The 16,385-nt window shown below is 37.5% G+C and overlaps 1 protein-coding gene across 1 annotated transcript; it reads right to left on the minus strand.

Moving 5' to 3' along the window:
- Positions 1-1,079: 1,079 nt before the first annotated feature.
- Positions 1,080-15,752, minus strand: LOC107770507 (pathogenesis-related protein STH-2-like). The gene is made up of 2 exons (XM_016589825.2): positions 15,500-15,752; positions 1,080-1,638 (listed from the first exon to the last, which is right to left on the minus strand). Exons 1-2 carry the CDS (start codon positions 15,681-15,683, stop codon positions 1,340-1,342), a joined length of 483 nt encoding a protein of 160 aa, XP_016445311.1. The 5' UTR covers positions 15,684-15,752; the 3' UTR covers positions 1,080-1,339.
- Between the last annotated feature and the right edge of the window lie 633 nt (positions 15,753-16,385).

A 16,385-nucleotide genomic window follows, 5' to 3' on the forward strand; every position in this document is an offset into this window, starting at 1 on the left:
TTTAACAAGTCTCAAAAATGATCTTCAACTAAAGTATAAAATTCAAAATCTCAAGAATAACGGGCGTAGCGATGTATTTGTGATTAAGTATAATAACGACCGGATTTAGCACATCAATAATTTCATAAAAAGTCTATTAATATTTTAATCAAATTATAATAATCCAAATCATGATTTCTAGCATTTAATTTCGTATCCATAGAAATCTAGAAGTCAAAAAAGACATGAAACAAGAATATCACATAATTCTACAAAGCACAATTAATCGTATAATTTACCCCCGAACATGTTTAGTCCTAGCACATGCATATATGCTCGTCACCTCATATATGTATCACCCCCGTATGTAGCAAACAATGGAAATTAGTAGGAAAATTCCTTCAATAAAGTTAGTCAAAACAAGCCGTATCCAATGCCGAGCAAGCTAAACAATACTCCGAAAATTCTATTCCGCGTGTATCGACCTCCGAACGCTTTCCTATCTTCTCAATTCCAAGCCAAACGATCTGAAACTAGTCAAACAATATGCAAATTAATCAAAATATACTTCAGTGCTTACAATTTAACAATTTATAAGAATTCTCAACTCCACTCGAAAAGTCAACCAAATGTCAACGGTGGGGCTCACAACTCGGAATCCGACAAAAATTATAAAATTCGAACTCTCATTCTACCACGAGTCCAACCATACCAAAATTACTCAAATACGACAACAACTCGTCCTTCAAATACTTAATTAAAGTCTATGAAATTTTCTACCATTTTCAACCCAAAACACTAATTTGTTGATTGCTTCAATCAGAACTCCATAGCTCGAAATGTGTTAAAAATAGCCCAGAAAAATAACAATCTTTTCCGACACAGAAATGGGCATAACTCTCTCATACGATGTCGGAATTTGACGATTTATTTTTATATGGCTCCATAATTTCAATAAGGATGTAATGTTTCAATCAAAATTGAATTTGGAGCTCATTTGCCTAATGTGGTACCACTTGTACTTGAACAAACGACGCCGAAACCTATCAAATAAATTGTGATTAATCTCAAATTTTGTACACAAGTCATAAATGACATAAAAAAGCTACTCAACACTTCAAATAGTTAAACGGAAGTGTAACTGCTCAAAACGAACGGTCGAATCGTTACATATATATTGAACAAGACATTTTAATTTCAGTACAAGCACTTGAAGTACAGTACAAAGCTTGCGATATTCTTTATTTAAAGTTCTTTCCATTACATATTTGGAAAGAACACACACTCAAAACATTATGATGGTATAATTATGTATCTCGTGAAATTAACCGAGCTGGACGCAAACTGACTCGGACACCATTTAGGCATAGACGGTAGGATTGGCAAGAAGGTAGTCTTCAACAGCCTTGAAAAGTTCCATGGCTTTATCTTTGCCTTCATTGTGTTCTTCTTCCTTAAATACATAATCACCCTTTGTGTGGTACTCAGTCGATGTCTTGCAAATACAACCTCCATTTGCAGAAGTTTCGAATTTGACATCATAGGTAATGGATTCCAATTTGTCTCCTAGAACATCTCCTTCGATTAGTGAATATTTGGTTACCAAGTTCTTGTCGTCAATCACATGAAGCTTGTGCTTCAAATACTTTATTGGACCATCTGTCATTTCACAAAATAAAGCAAATTTAGTTTGGACATAACAATTGTGAAATTCCAGAAAAAAGTGTAAAAAGGTTTCAAGTGATAATACAACAACCCAGTGAAATTTCACAAGTGGGGTATGTGGAGGATAGTATATACGCAGACCTTATCCTTATCCCGGAGGAGTAAAGAAACTATTTTCGATAGACCCTCGGCTCATGAAGACTAAGTGGAAATTAAAAATGTAATTTTTGAAACAACTAAAATGATTCTTCCCATAGTTTCCAAGTATCTAAATTTAAATTTTAAAGAATAAATTAATCTAGTTCGATTTAGCCCCTTAACTTAGTCGGATAATAAAAATTGCCAAATAAACAGAGACGGTTGAAAAAACAGTACCCTTTAAAGCAGAGTGCTGAATTCCCCCTTCGTCATCATTATCATCCATTGAGAGTTTGCCCGTAGAAGAAAGCCTAATTCCTATTTAATAGAAAATACCCACAAAATATAAAGACATAAAGATTGTATTTCAAGTGATAATAGTATTTAAAAATTAGAATTGTGTTTGGATATAAATACAATTTGCATATATTTTTGAATTTTTATGAGTGAGTTGGAGTAAAAATTTTGAAAACAGTTTTTTTGAGTTTTTTCAAAATTTCGAAATTCAACTTTAAGTGAAATTGAAATTTTCATGGTCAAACAATATTCCGAAAAAAGTATTAAAAAAAATCCAAAAAGGTGAAAAACTTCTTATGGAAAAATGGGCCCTTATTTTCTTGACAAATCTAAGAACAAGCTTTTGCCCAAAAAAAAAAAAGAATGCTTAATTATTAGTATTTCTTTGAAAATTTCATAGTCTTTCTGAGAGGATTTAAGTAATTTTCTTAAAGAGAGAAAGAATTGCACCAAAAGAACTTAATTAGCCGAACAAGTCAAACCAGTGTAAATTTCCTATGTTTCGCCATTCAAAAATGTATATAATGCACATTTTTGTAGGAAACAAAAATCTTTTTAGCTCTCGTCGTCGTCGTCCTCCTCCTCCTCCTTCTCCTTCTCCTCCTTCTTATTCTTTTTTCTTTTTAAGGTTTTACCAATTTTACTTCCTATATTTAGTTAACAGTTTATCTATTTAATTATTGTAATAAGGCAACTATTCTAATTTAAAATTTTACTTTAATTCCGGAACCATGCATGTTAGGCATAAAAATATACTGTAATGACCCAACCGGTCATTTTAACTTATAAAATACCGTTTCCTAAAATAAAACTTTTCGTAGGTGCTTGTAATGATTTATGACTTGCGGGGATGGTTGGTTCGGGATTTGGAAGTGTTTGAGGTGAAACGGGAATACTTGGTTCCTTAAGTTGGCCTTAAAGTGCTAAGTTTGACTTCAGTCAACATTTTGAGAAAACGACCCCGTAATAGAATTTTGATGATTTCAACAGCTCTGTATGGTGATTTTGGACTTAGGAGCGTGTTCGAAATTTTATTTGGAAGTCCGTAGTTAAATTTGGCTTGAAATGGCTAAAAACAAGAATTTAAGTTTGGAAGTTTGATCGATGAGTTGACTTTTTGATACCGGAGTCGGAATCCAGTTCCGAAAATTTTTATAGCTCCGTTATATAATTTATGACTTGTGTGTAAAATTTGAGGTCAATCGGAGTTGATTTGATAGGTTCCGACATCGAATGTAGAAGTTGAAAACTCTTAGTTTCATTAATCTTGAATTGGGGTATGATTCATGGTTTTAGCGTTGTTTGATGTGATTTAGAGATTCGACTAAGTTCGATATGATATTTTAGGACTTGTTGGTATATTTGGTTGAGGTCCCGAGGGCCTCGGGTGAGTTTCGGATGGTTAACGGATCAAAAATTGGACTTAAAAAGCTGCTGCAATTTTCTCTTCTGTTGGACATTCTGGGATTGTGATCGAGCCCAGATATCAAGCCAGATATCGAGCCCACGATCGAGCCCTGAGTCGAAGCCAAGGACGAGGCTCAGTATCGAAGCCTCGATCGAAGGCAAGGCTCGAGTGCGTGATCGAAGGTAAGGCTCGAGGGCTAGGATCGAGACCCAAACTCGATGCCCTGATCGAAGGCCCAACCTCGATGCCCTGATCGAGGCAATGACCGAGGTCCCGACTCGAGCCTGAGATCCAAGTTACGATCGAGGCCCAGTTCGAGGACCAGTTCCGAAGGCTGCTGGGCAGTTTTATAAAAAGAGGACATTCGTCCCATTTGCCCTTTTTGGCGAACTTGAGCTTGAGCAGAGGCGACTTTTGACAGATTTTCAAGGAAAAAACATTGGGGTAAGTGATTCTAACTCGGATTTGGTCTACATATACAAGTATATCATTGATTTTCCCAATTTAATTAGTGTTTTGAGATTTGAGATTTGGAAAAGTTTAGAAATCTCATAGAAAAGAAATTTTGAGATTTCGGTATCGATTCGGAGTCGGATTTGAGTGAAACTGGTATGGTTGGACTCGTAATTGAATGGGTTGTCAGATTTTATAACTTTCATCGGATTCCGAGATGTGGGCTCCATGGAAAATGTTTTAATTAATTTCGGGATTTTTATTAAAAATGCAGTATTTCCTTATAGAATTTATTTGCTATAAGTTTTAGTGATTGTATCGAATTATTTTGGTTAGATTCGAGCCAGACAGAGTTGGATACTCCTGGAAAAGGCAAAATTATGAATTAAATTGGAGCAAGACGAGGTAAGTCTCTTGTCTAACCTTGTGAGGGGGAAATTACCTCATAGGTGATTAAAATTAAATAATTGTTGCTAATTGTGGGGGGCTACGTATGCACGTGGTGACGAGAGTCCGTGCGTAGCTACTATTAATGCTAAAGTCCGGGTAGTTTAGGACTCAAATCATGCCTTACTTGTGTAAATTGTATTTTTGATTTATTTATATTTATTGATATATATATATGAATATAGTGTGAATAGTTAGATAAAGATATTAAAGGATGGAAATCTCATAGGCTTGATTGTCTGTTCAATCAATTAATTGTTAAAAGAAATTGTTCTCCTCCCAAATTTATCTTATAAGAAATATACTCACATTCCGGAGGCACATAAGAAAATCTCCTCCTTTCTTGTGGAGCGGGCCGAACGCCTCAGCAGGATAGATGCATCTATGGATCGCGCCGCACGTCCCTCGGCAGTGTACACGATACTCTGGATCGGGCCGTACGTCCTCGGCAGAAATTGTGCTTAATAATAATAATTACACGATACTTTAATAATTTATTTCAGCTTGAGAAGCTAATTAATTATTTGGAAAATTCTTGAAATTTAATGAATTATTATTCTTGCTTGTTTATGGAATTAATTGTTTCTCATGTAAATGAGATTTAATTGATAAATTGGAATTTATTTGAATTGAAGGAATTTAATTAATATATTGAGAATTGTTACATTTGAAGGAATTTGATTATTTTCGCTGATTAAATAAATTATTTGTAAATTCTGTAAATCATGCTGATTTGAATATCCTAATTTTATTTCAATTATTATTGACCCATAGTGAGTGTCAAAGTCAGCCATCTCGTCTCTACCACTTCGAGATTAGGCTTGATACTTACAGGGTACACGTTGTTTACGTACTCATACTACACTTGCTGTACTTTCTGTGCAGGATCTGAGACATGTACTAGTGGAGGACCTATCATCACATACCCACGTCATCCCGAGACATAGTGGTGAGCTGCCTTTCTGAGCCGTTCTGCAGCTACCAGTGTCTCTTCTTATATTTATATTCTGTCTATTTCATTTCAGACAGTATTTGGAGTTTTGTATAATCTACTAGATGCTCATGCACTTGTGACACCGGGTCTTGGCACACACATTGGTAGAAGTTGGTATTTTATTATTTTCTTGGAATAAAAGTTTAACCAATGTACGATTGACTTATTAGTTGGCTTGCCTAGCTGTAGTGTTGGGCGCCATCACGACCTATAGGTGAAATTGGGTCGTGAAAACATGGTATCAGAGCACTAGGTTCACGTAGGTCTCACAAGTTATGAGCAGACCTAATAGAGTCTTGCGGATCGGTACGGAGACGTCTATACTTATCTTCGAGAGGCTATATGGTGTTAGGAAACTACCTTTCTTCATATTCCATCGTGCAATTGATGTAGTACTAAATATCCTTCTCTTATCCTCTCACAGATGGTGAGAACATGCTCTAATAAGATTCCAGACCAGGGAAGAGCTACTCCCCCAGTTGCTAGAGGACGAGGCAGAGGCCGGGGGAGGGCTCCAGGCCGTGGTAGAGGGCGAGGACGTCCCAGGACTGTTCCAGTTATGCCGCCAGTGGATCCAGCAGAGAATCCCATTATTGAGGAGCAGGGTGAGGTGCCTGTGGCAGAGCCAGCTCCAGTGGACTTCACATCTGCACCGGGATTTCAGGATGTCATGGGTCGTATGCTGTGATTCATGGACAATATGACTCAAGCCGGTTTATTTTCGGCAGACCCATCCACATCTCAGGCGGGCGGGGGAGCATAGACCCCTACCGTGCAGGCTCATGGATAGGCAGTTGCTGTATATCAGACCCATGGTGCACTACCCATGGGTGGAGTCCAGCCAGTGGCAGCAGCTACACCTGAGCCCAGGCCAGCTGTAGCCGCCGATCCTCAGAAACTATTGGACAGATGGACTAGACTACATCCTCCTGTCTTCGGGGGTGAGCGACATGAGGATCCACAGGATTTCATTGATCGTTGTAAGGATAGACTATACAACATGAGGATATTAGAATCCCATGGGGTTGATTTCGCTACTTTTCAGCTAGAGGGTAGAGCCCGTAGATGGTGGCAGTCTTATGGTCTTGGCAGACCAGCAGATTCTCCTACCATGACTTGGGACAGGTTCACCCATATCTTCTTGGACAGGTATGTTCCACCCTCCCAGAGGGAAGAGTTGCGGTTTCAGTTTGAGCAGCTCCATCAGGGTCAGATGTCAGTGACTGATTATGAGGCGAGATTTTCTGAATTATCTCGCCATGCACTAGTGATACTCCCTACTGAGGCAGAGAGAGTGCAAAGGTTTGTAGCCGGTTTACATACTGGTATTCAGGCCACTAAGGCTCAGTATCGAAGCCTCGATCGAAGGCAAGGCTCGAGTGCATGATCGAAGGTAAGGCTCGAGGGCTAGGATTGAGACCCAACCTCGATGCCCTGATCGAAGGCCCAACTTTGATGTTTTGATCGAGGCCATGACCGAGGTCCAGGCTCGAGCCTGAGATCGAAGCCGCGATCGAGGCCCAGTTCGAGGACCAGTTCCGAAGGCTGCTGGGCAATTTTATAAAAAGAGGACATTCGTCTCGTTTGCCATTTTTGGCGAACTTGAGCTTGAGCAAAGGCGACTTTTGACAGATTTTCAAGGGAAAAACATTGGGGTAAGTGATTCTAACACGGATTTGGTCTACATATACAAGTGTATCATTATTTTTCACAATTTAATTAGTGTTTTGAGATTTGAGATTTGGAAAAATTTAGAAATCTCATAGAAATGAAATTTTGAGATTTCGGTATCGATTCGGAGTCGAATTTGAGTGAAACTGGTATGGTTGGACTCGTAATTGAATGGGTTGTCAGATTTCATAACTTTCGTCGGATTCCGAGATGTGGGCTCTGCGGGAAAATTTTTAATTAATTTCGGGATTTTTATTAAAAATGCAGTATTTCCTTATAGAATCTATTTGCTATAATTTTTAGTGATTGTATCAAATTATTTTGGCTAGATTCGAGCCAGACAGAGTTGGATAATCGTGGAAAAGGTAAAATTATGGATAAAATTGGAGCAAGACGAGGTAAGTCTCTTGTCTAACCTTGTGAGGGGGAAATTACCTCATAGGTGATTAAAATTAAATAATTGTTACTAATTATGGGGGGCTACGTACGCACGTGGTAACGAGAGTCCGTGCGTAGCTACTATTAATGCTAAAGTCCGGGTAGTTTAGGACTGAAAGCATGCCTTACTTGTATATATTGTATTCTTTGATTTATTTATATTTATTGATATCCATATGAATATCGTGTCAATTGTTAGATAAAGATATTAAAGGATAGAAATCTCATAGGCTTGATTGTCTGTTTAATCAATTAATTATTAAAAAAAATTATTCTCTTCCCAAATTTATCTTATAAGAAATATACTCACCTTCCGGAGGCACATAAGAAAATCTCCTCCTTTCTTGTGGAGCGGGCCGAACGCCTCGGCAGGATAGATGCATCTATGGATCGCGCCGTACGTCCCTCGGCAGTGTACACGACACTCTGGATCGGGCCGTACGTCCTCGACAGAAATCGTGCTTAATTATAATAATTTATTTCATCTTGAGAAGCTAATTAATTATTTGGAAAATTCTTGGAATTTAATGAATTATTATTCTTGCTTGTTTATGGAATTAATTGTTACTCCTGTAAATGAGATTTAATTGATAAATTAGAATTTATTTGAATTGAAGGAATTTAATTAATATATTGAGAATTGTTACATTTGAAGGAATTTGATTATTTTCGCTGATTAAATAAATTATTTGTAAATTCTGTAAATCATGCTGATTTAAATATCCTAGTTTTATTTCAATTATTATTGACCCATAGTGAGTGTCAAAGTCAGCCATCTCGTCTCTACCACTTCAAGATTAGGCTTGATACTTACTGGGTATACGTTGTTTACGTACTCATACTACACTTGCTGCACTTTTTGTGCAGGATCTGAGATATGTACTAGTGGAGGACCTATCATCACATACCCACGTCATCCCGAGGCATAGTGGTGAGCTGCCTTTCTGAGTCGTTCTGCAGCTATCAGTGTCTCTTCTTATATTTATATTCTGTCTATTTTATTTCAGACAGTATTTGGAGTTTTGTATAATCTACTAGATGCTCATGCACTTGTGACACCGGGTCTTGGCACACACTGGTAGAAGTTAGTATTTTATTATTTTCTTGGAATAAAAGTTTAACCAATGTACGATTGACTTATTAGTTGGCTTGCCTAGCTATAGTGTTGGGCGCCATCACGACCTATAGGTGAAATTGGGTCGTGACATATGGGTGCAACTTTTTCACGAACCATGCGTAAACACATGATACTTTTTGCACTAGGCTATCATATATATAGCCAAACCGCTCTATAACATCCTCATCTGTTCCGGATATTTTTGGTTGTTATAGTGAAATGTTGTTATAGAGAATGTATATTATAACATATAGCATTGAAATTGGTTCTATAAGAAATTTGACTTTTATAGTGAATGACTGTTATATAGCGATAATGTTATAGAGAGATATGACTATATATGTTGAAGTTTTTGTTATTTAAGATGAAATAGTCTTAAAATGAGGTTGAATGGGAAATGGAGGAAAAAATAAAATTTTTGAGTAAAATTTTAAGTTTTCCCCTCTTGACAATGAGACATTGTTCCATATTGGAAGAGGAAAAGATTTTTAGTGGGTATATATATAATTGCTCTTCTTGTAGCTCTTGAAGAGTTAAGAAGAAAGCAAGCCTCGCGCCGTCGTCGTCGTCGTCGCTCGCTCTGCTCGGCTCGGCTTCGGCTTCGGCTTCGGCTTCGGCTTCGGCTTCGGATTTGGATTTGGATTTGGTCAACTGATCGATTGATTGATTAATTTTTTGGACCAAATTTAGTTGTTAATAGTAAATATTAACGTAAGATTATCCGCATTTGTAATGGATATGTTCCAATCCGTGTATTGACCACCAGCTGTAATAGCAGCCGCCTAATGCTCTTCCCACCATGGCCAAGTGCTTGCTCCATAAACAAGCTAGTGCATGCTCCACCATGGAGGGTGGAGGGTCGTTCATCTTCAAAGCTGACTGCTATAAATATGTACAGCAGCTGTTGAAGAAAGACACACCAAACTGATAACGCTCAACTTTGGCTATACATTGCACTCCTTCCTCTCAGCATTTCCATACGATTTTCTGAGTTTTTACTCCTTTGTTCTGCATTGTTTTAACTTCAAACAAAGCAACTGTAAGTGTGATTTGCTACCGAACTTTGTGTTCGCTGAAACACTGGGGTTTGAAGTACCGCTACACCAGTGTGTGATTCGTTCTATCCTGGGAGGAAATAATCCATAACCTTGGGTATTAGGAGGGGATTAAATTCCTTAAGGAAACACTGTGAATTCAGTGCGCTCGAATTAATTACTATTTCATTACGATAACTTATATTTCCCAGAATTATTATTTAAAAATACAGCAATATTGGCGGGACTAACAATCTTAAGGAATTTAATATTTATTTCTGTATTTGTGTTATTCTTATTATTCTGCAAACTAAAACCTTTGTGGTTTTGTGTACTCCCGTTTTGGAGAGTAAAGCCTTCGTGGCGTTTTGTTGGAGATTAAAATCTACGTGATATTTAATGCAGTTTGAAAATATTTATTAAATATTTGTTTGTGTCATTCTTTTACAGATAAAATGACGACTGAAAGCGAAAACCAAGTTGTTCCGACGGTGACTGCCAATGCATCGACAAGCCGAACACCGGCAATGGCACCGGCAGAAAAACCCGGAAAATTTTCCGGGATTAATTTCAAGCGCTGGCAGCAGAAGATGTTCTTCTACTTAACTACGTTATGTCTACAGAAGTTCATCAAGGAAGATGTTTTTGATCTGCCAGATAAAACTCCAGAGAATGAACGCTTTGTCGTGATTGAAGCGTGGAAGCATTCTGAACTTTTATGCAAGAATTATATTCTTAGCGGACTGGATGATAATCTGTATAATGTATACAGTGGCGTGGAGACGTCAAAAGAATTGTGGAATGCGCTTGAAAAGAAATATAAAACTGAAGATGCCGGGATGAAGAAATTCGTTGCCACAAAATTTTTGGACTACAAAATGGTAGATAGCAAGTCTGTTATTACCCAAGTCCAGGAATTACAACTGATTATTCATGATCTACTTGCTGAAGGTCTTGTCATCAATGAAGCATTCCAAGTAGCAGCAATGATTGAGAAGTTGCCTCCATTGTGGAAGGACTTCAAAAATTATTTGAAACACAAACGAAAGGAAATGTCCCTTGAAGATCTCATTGTTCGGTTGAGAATCGAAGAGGACAATAAAGCTGCTGAAAGGAGAGGCCGTGGAAATTCAACAATAATGGGAGCAAATATTGTTGAAGATAACAAAAAGAGGAAGAAGGCTTCTGTTCCGAAATACAACCCAAGCAAGAAGCGGTTCAGTGGAAACTGCTACAACTGTGGGAAAATCGGACACAAATCTACGGAGTGTCGTGCTCCGAAGAAAGACAAGAAAAGGGGTCAAGCAAACATGGTAGTAAAGCATGATGATGTTGATAACTTGTGTGCCATGCTTTCTGAATGTAACTTGGTGGAAAATCCTAAACAGTGGTGGTTTGATTCTGGAGCCACTCGCCATGTTTGTGCAGTTAGAGAAGCTTTTGCTACTTATGCTCCTGCTGGACCCGGAGAGACAGTTTATATGGGAAATGTTTCAACAGTAAAAGTTGAAGGATATGGGAAGATATTTCTGAAAATGACTTCTGGCAAGGTCATGACTTTGAACAATGTCCTTCATGTTCCCGAAATGAGAAAGAATTTAGTCTTTACTGGACTTCTTGTTAAGCACGGTTTTAAGTGCATTTTTGTGTCCGACAAGGTTGTCATAAGTAAGAATGAAATATTTGTAGGAAAAGGTTACCTCACCGAGGGCCTTTTCAATATGAATGTAATGGTTGTGGAAAACAATAATAATATTTCAGCTTCTTCTTACTTACTTGAGTCAAATGATTTATGGAATGTATGTTTGGGTCATGTCAATTATAAAACCTTGCGGAAAATGATTAACTTGGAAGTACTGCCTAAGTTTGAATGCGAAAAATCAAAATGTCAAACATGTGTGGAATCTAAGTATGTTAAACATCCTTATAAGTCAGTTGAAAGGAATTCAAATCCTTTAGACTTAATTCACACAGATATTTGTGACATGAAGTCAATACCATCTCGCGGTGGAAAGAAGTATTTCATAACTTTTATTGACGATGGTACTCGATATTGCTATGTTTACTTACTGAATAGTAAAGATGAAGCAATAGACGCATTCAGGCAATACAAAAATGAAGTTGAAACGCAACTTAACAAGAAAGTAAAAATGATAAGAAGTGATAGGGGTGGTGAATATGAATCTCCTTTTGAAGAAATATGTTTAGAATATGGAATTATTCATCAAACAACAACCCCTTACACGCCCCAATCTAATGGGATTGCGGAAAGAAAGAATCGCACATTAAAGGAGATGATGAACGCGTTGTTGATAAGTTCTGGTTTGCCACAGAACTTGTGGGGGAAGCCATTCTTACGGCTAATCAAATATTAAATCGAGTGCCCCATAGCAAAACACAATCCATTCCAGGAAGCCCAACTTGAATTATTTTAAAGTGTGAGGGTGTTTGGCAAAAATGCAAGTTCCTAAACCCAAAAGGGTAAAGATAGGACCGAAAACCGTTGATTGTATTTTCATAGGATATGCGACAAATAGTAAAGCATATCGATTTCTGGTTCATAAATCAGAAAATCCCGACATTCATAATAAAACAGTTATAGAATCAGATAATGTTGAGCTCTTTAAAAATATATATCCGTATAAAAAGGAATATGAGTCGTTTGGTGAAGGATCTAAACGACCTCGGGAAGAAACAAAAGAAAGTATATGTAATCAGGAGGATCCAAGACGTAGTAAACGTCAAAGAATGTCTACTTCATTTGGACCAGATTTTGTGACTTTCTTATTGGAGAATGAGCCTCAAACATTTAAAGAAGCTATGACTTCTTCCGAATCATTATTTTGGAAAGAGGCAGTCAATAGTGAAATAGAATCCATATTGAACAACCATACATGAGAATTGGTTGATCTTCCTCCTGGAAATAAACCTTTGGGTTCTAAAGGGATTTTTAAGAGAAAAATCAAAGATGATGGCACTATTGATAAATTCATGGCAAGACTCGTAGTCAAAGGGTATAGACAACGAGAAGGTCTAGACTACTTTGATACATACTCTCCAGTTACAAGAATTACGTCCATACGGATGTTAGTAGCATTAGCTGCAGTGTATGGTCTTGAAATTCATCAAATGGATGTTAAGACGGCCTTCTTAAATGGAGAGTTGGAGGAAAAAATTTACATGGAACAACCTGAAGGGTTTGTGGTTCCAGGTAAAGAAAAGAAGGTATGTAGACTTGTTAAGTCTCTTTACGGACTAAAACAAGCACCCAAAAAATGGCATGCGAAATTTGACCAAACAATGTTGTCAAATGGTTTTAAGATAAATGAATGTGATAAATATGTGTACATTAAAAATGTTCCAAATCACATAGTCATTGTTTGCCTATATGTGGATGATATGCTGATAATGAGTAATGACATTGCCAACATAAATGCTACTAAGCGTATGCTCAATAGCAAGTTTGATATGAAAGACTTGGGAGTTGCTGATTTAATTCTGGGAATTAAGATCCATAAGACTCCTCAAGGTCTGGCATTGTCACAATCTCATTATATTAAGACAGTACTTGAAAAATTCAAGCACTTGAGCTTTAAAGTTGCAAAGACTCCAATTGACGTGAATCTTGCATTAGCAAAGAATAGAGGCCAAAGCATATCACAATTGGATTATGCTCGTGTGTTGGGATGCTTAATGTATATCATGAATTGTACACGACCATATATAGCTTGTGCTATAAGTAAACTGAGTCGATATACGAGCAATCCAGGCCAATCTCATTGGATGGCAATGAAACGAGCTTTGGGATATTTAGAACATACCCAGAACTTTGACTTGCACTACAGTAAATTCCCTGCGGTGATTGAGGGATACTGTGATGCAAATTGGATCACCGGTTCAATTGATTCTCACTATTGGTGGAGGAGCGGTATCTTGAAAGTCGTCCAAACAAACATGTATTGCCCGCTCTACAATGGAGACTGAATTCATAGCCTTAGATAAAGCCGGTGAAGAAGTTGAATGGCTCCGGAATTTCTTGGAAGACATTCCATTTTGGCCCAAACCGTTGGCACCGATATGCATAAATTGTGATAGTCAAGCGACAATTGGAAGGGCTGGGAGCGTTATGTATAACGGTAAATCTCGTCATATATGATGAAGACATAAAACCGTTAGGCAATTACTCTCTAGAGGAATTATCACGATTGACTATGTAAAGTCAAGTGATAATGTGTCAGATCCACTTACAAAAGGCCTAACTAGAGAGGTAGTTGAGAAATCATCAAGGGGAATGGGGCTATGGCCGAGAACAAGTCATTGTGGCGATAACTCTACCTAGAAGACTGGAGATCCCAAGATCTAGGTTCAAGGAGATCAAACAAAGTCATTAATGACGGTTCAACATTGTCAAATAAAATTTTAGTCCGTTCTCATGATGAGACAATGTTCAGTACCAAGGATAAAGCATTAAGGCTTTTTAATGATTTCTAAATTTGATACGGGGTATATCAAATAGTGTATCTACAGGATGACACGTTTAGGAATCACCTATGTAAGTGTGAAGTGTTAGCCGCTTCAAGGAGAACTTTGTAAGGCCAGTTCTCTACGCACTTATGAAACCAGGCGGTGTTCATGGCTGAAACGAATACAACAATGAGAACCAAAGACGGTTAAGGGTTGATTGTGTGACTTATGTTTGTCTAGGTATACACCAAAGATCGACGGTTCAAAGATATCAAATCTACCGATTGACCGAGTATATCCGACATAAGTTCACTACGAAAAGTTCAAAGGGAAACCTACTTATCCAGATACGATTAATCCTTGCTTGCAAATCACACAGTTTTTCCATGCATACTTCCGTGATATAGCCATTCCCCATTCATGTGGGGGATTATTGAGGTTTTTGTTATTTAAGATGAAATAGTATTAAAATAAGGGTGAATGGGAAATGGAGGGAAAAATAAAATTTTTGAGTAAAATTTTAAGTTCCCCCCTCTTGACAATGAGACATTGTCCCATATTGGAAGAGGAAAAGATTTTTGGTGGGTATATATATAATTGCTCTTCTTGTAGCTCTTAAAGAGTTAAGAAGAAAGCAAGCCTCGCGCCGTCGTCGTCGTCGTCGCTCGCTCTGCTCGGCTCGGCTTTGGCTTCGGCTTCGGCTTTGGATTTGGATTTGGATTTGGTCAAATAATCGATCGATTGATTAATTTTTTGGACCAAATTTATTTGTTAATAGTAAATATTAACGTAAGATTATCCGCATTTGTAACGGATATGTTTCAATCCGTGTATTGACCACCAGCTGTAATAGCAGCCGCCTAATGCTATTCCCACCATGGCCAAGTGCTTGCTCCACAAACAAGCTAGTGCATGCTCCACCATGGAGGGTGGAGGGTCGTTCATCTTCAAAGCTGACTGCTATAAATATGTGCAGCAGCTGTTGAAGAAAGACACACCAAACTGAAAATGCTCAACTTTGGCTAAACGCTCAACCTTCCTCTCAGCATTTCCATATGATTTTCTGAGTTTCTACTCCTTTGTTCTGCATTGTTTTAACTTCAAACAAAGCAACTGTAAGTGTGATTTGCTACCGAACTTTGTGTTCGCTGAAACACTGGGGTTTGAAGTACCGCTACACCAGTGTGTGATTCGTTCTATCCTGGGAGGAAATAATCTATAACCTTGGGTACTAGGAGGGGATTAAATTTCTTAAGGAAACACTGTGAATTCAGTGGGCTCGAATTAATTATTGTTTCATTACGATAACTTATATTTCCCAGAATTATTATTTACAAATACAGCAATATTGGCGGGACTAACAATCTTAAGAAATTTATATATGTAAAACTCACCTTCGACAAAGTTCATCCTCTTGATGCTTCCAACACCACCATCACCTTCAACAGTCTCAATGTTGTTAACAATTTGTGGCAACAACGTGGGAATAAGGTTGTCTACGTCAAGAACCAAAGCTTTGAATAACCTAGTTGGGGCAAATGTGGTTGATGCCTCATGAGTATAGGTAGTGACACCCATAATGTTAAGAGAAGCAAAAAATAAAAGAGGATAATTAAGATGAATTTGGAATAAGAAGTGAATAGAATGGTTTTTGATGTGTGGGATATAATGATGTTTTAGATGGTATTTATAGGAGATAAAAAAAAGAAGAGTGAACGAGTGTTTAGACTATTAGTCAATCAGCAACCTTAGTTTTATCTTAATTTCAACATTTCAACATTCAAAGGTGTCCCTTCTTGACATTTGTATCCATTTTTCTAGGTGTTATTTTCCTACATCCTCTTTAAAATTAATTCCGTTAGTTGTACCGTAAGAGAACTTCATGACATATGGCCTATGTAAGAGTGGATAATATTGAAAAGCCAATTCTTGGATTGGTGTATCACTCTATTGTATTGAATAAATAATTCTCTGCACAATGTAGCTGATATGTACAAATTATCCTATGTACTATACCTATATGTGTCTTCCAACAAATTCTACTCCACTAACAATATTTGTCCTATTACAAAATAAATTATATACAAAGAAATAATTGATTACAGCTGTAGTGATTCTAGAATATTCTATCCTCTTTTCCCTTTAGCAATCGAAGACCGGGAGCTTTTCTTCTCTTCGTCAACAACCTAACAATGAGGTTTTTGCTGACACATTAAAGCATCTTTTTATTTAAGCATCTAATATCCATTCAAAATTTACTGGCCGGATTAATTTCGATTT

This window comes from Nicotiana tabacum, chromosome 14, assembly GCF_000715075.1.
Source record: "Nicotiana tabacum cultivar K326 chromosome 14, ASM71507v2, whole genome shotgun sequence".
NCBI lineage: Eukaryota > Viridiplantae > Streptophyta > Magnoliopsida > Solanales > Solanaceae > Nicotiana > Nicotiana tabacum.

Bases quoted from the DNA above. Each gene is read 5' to 3' on its own strand.
- LOC107770507 (XM_016589825.2), bottom strand. From the start codon at position 15,683: ATGGGTGTCACTACCTATACTCATGAGGCATCAACCACATTTGCCCCA. The intron at 1,639-15,499 runs GTGAGTTTTACA...GTGAAATGACAG, and splicing joins GAGGATGAACTTTGTCGAAG to ATGGTCCAATAAAGTATTTG.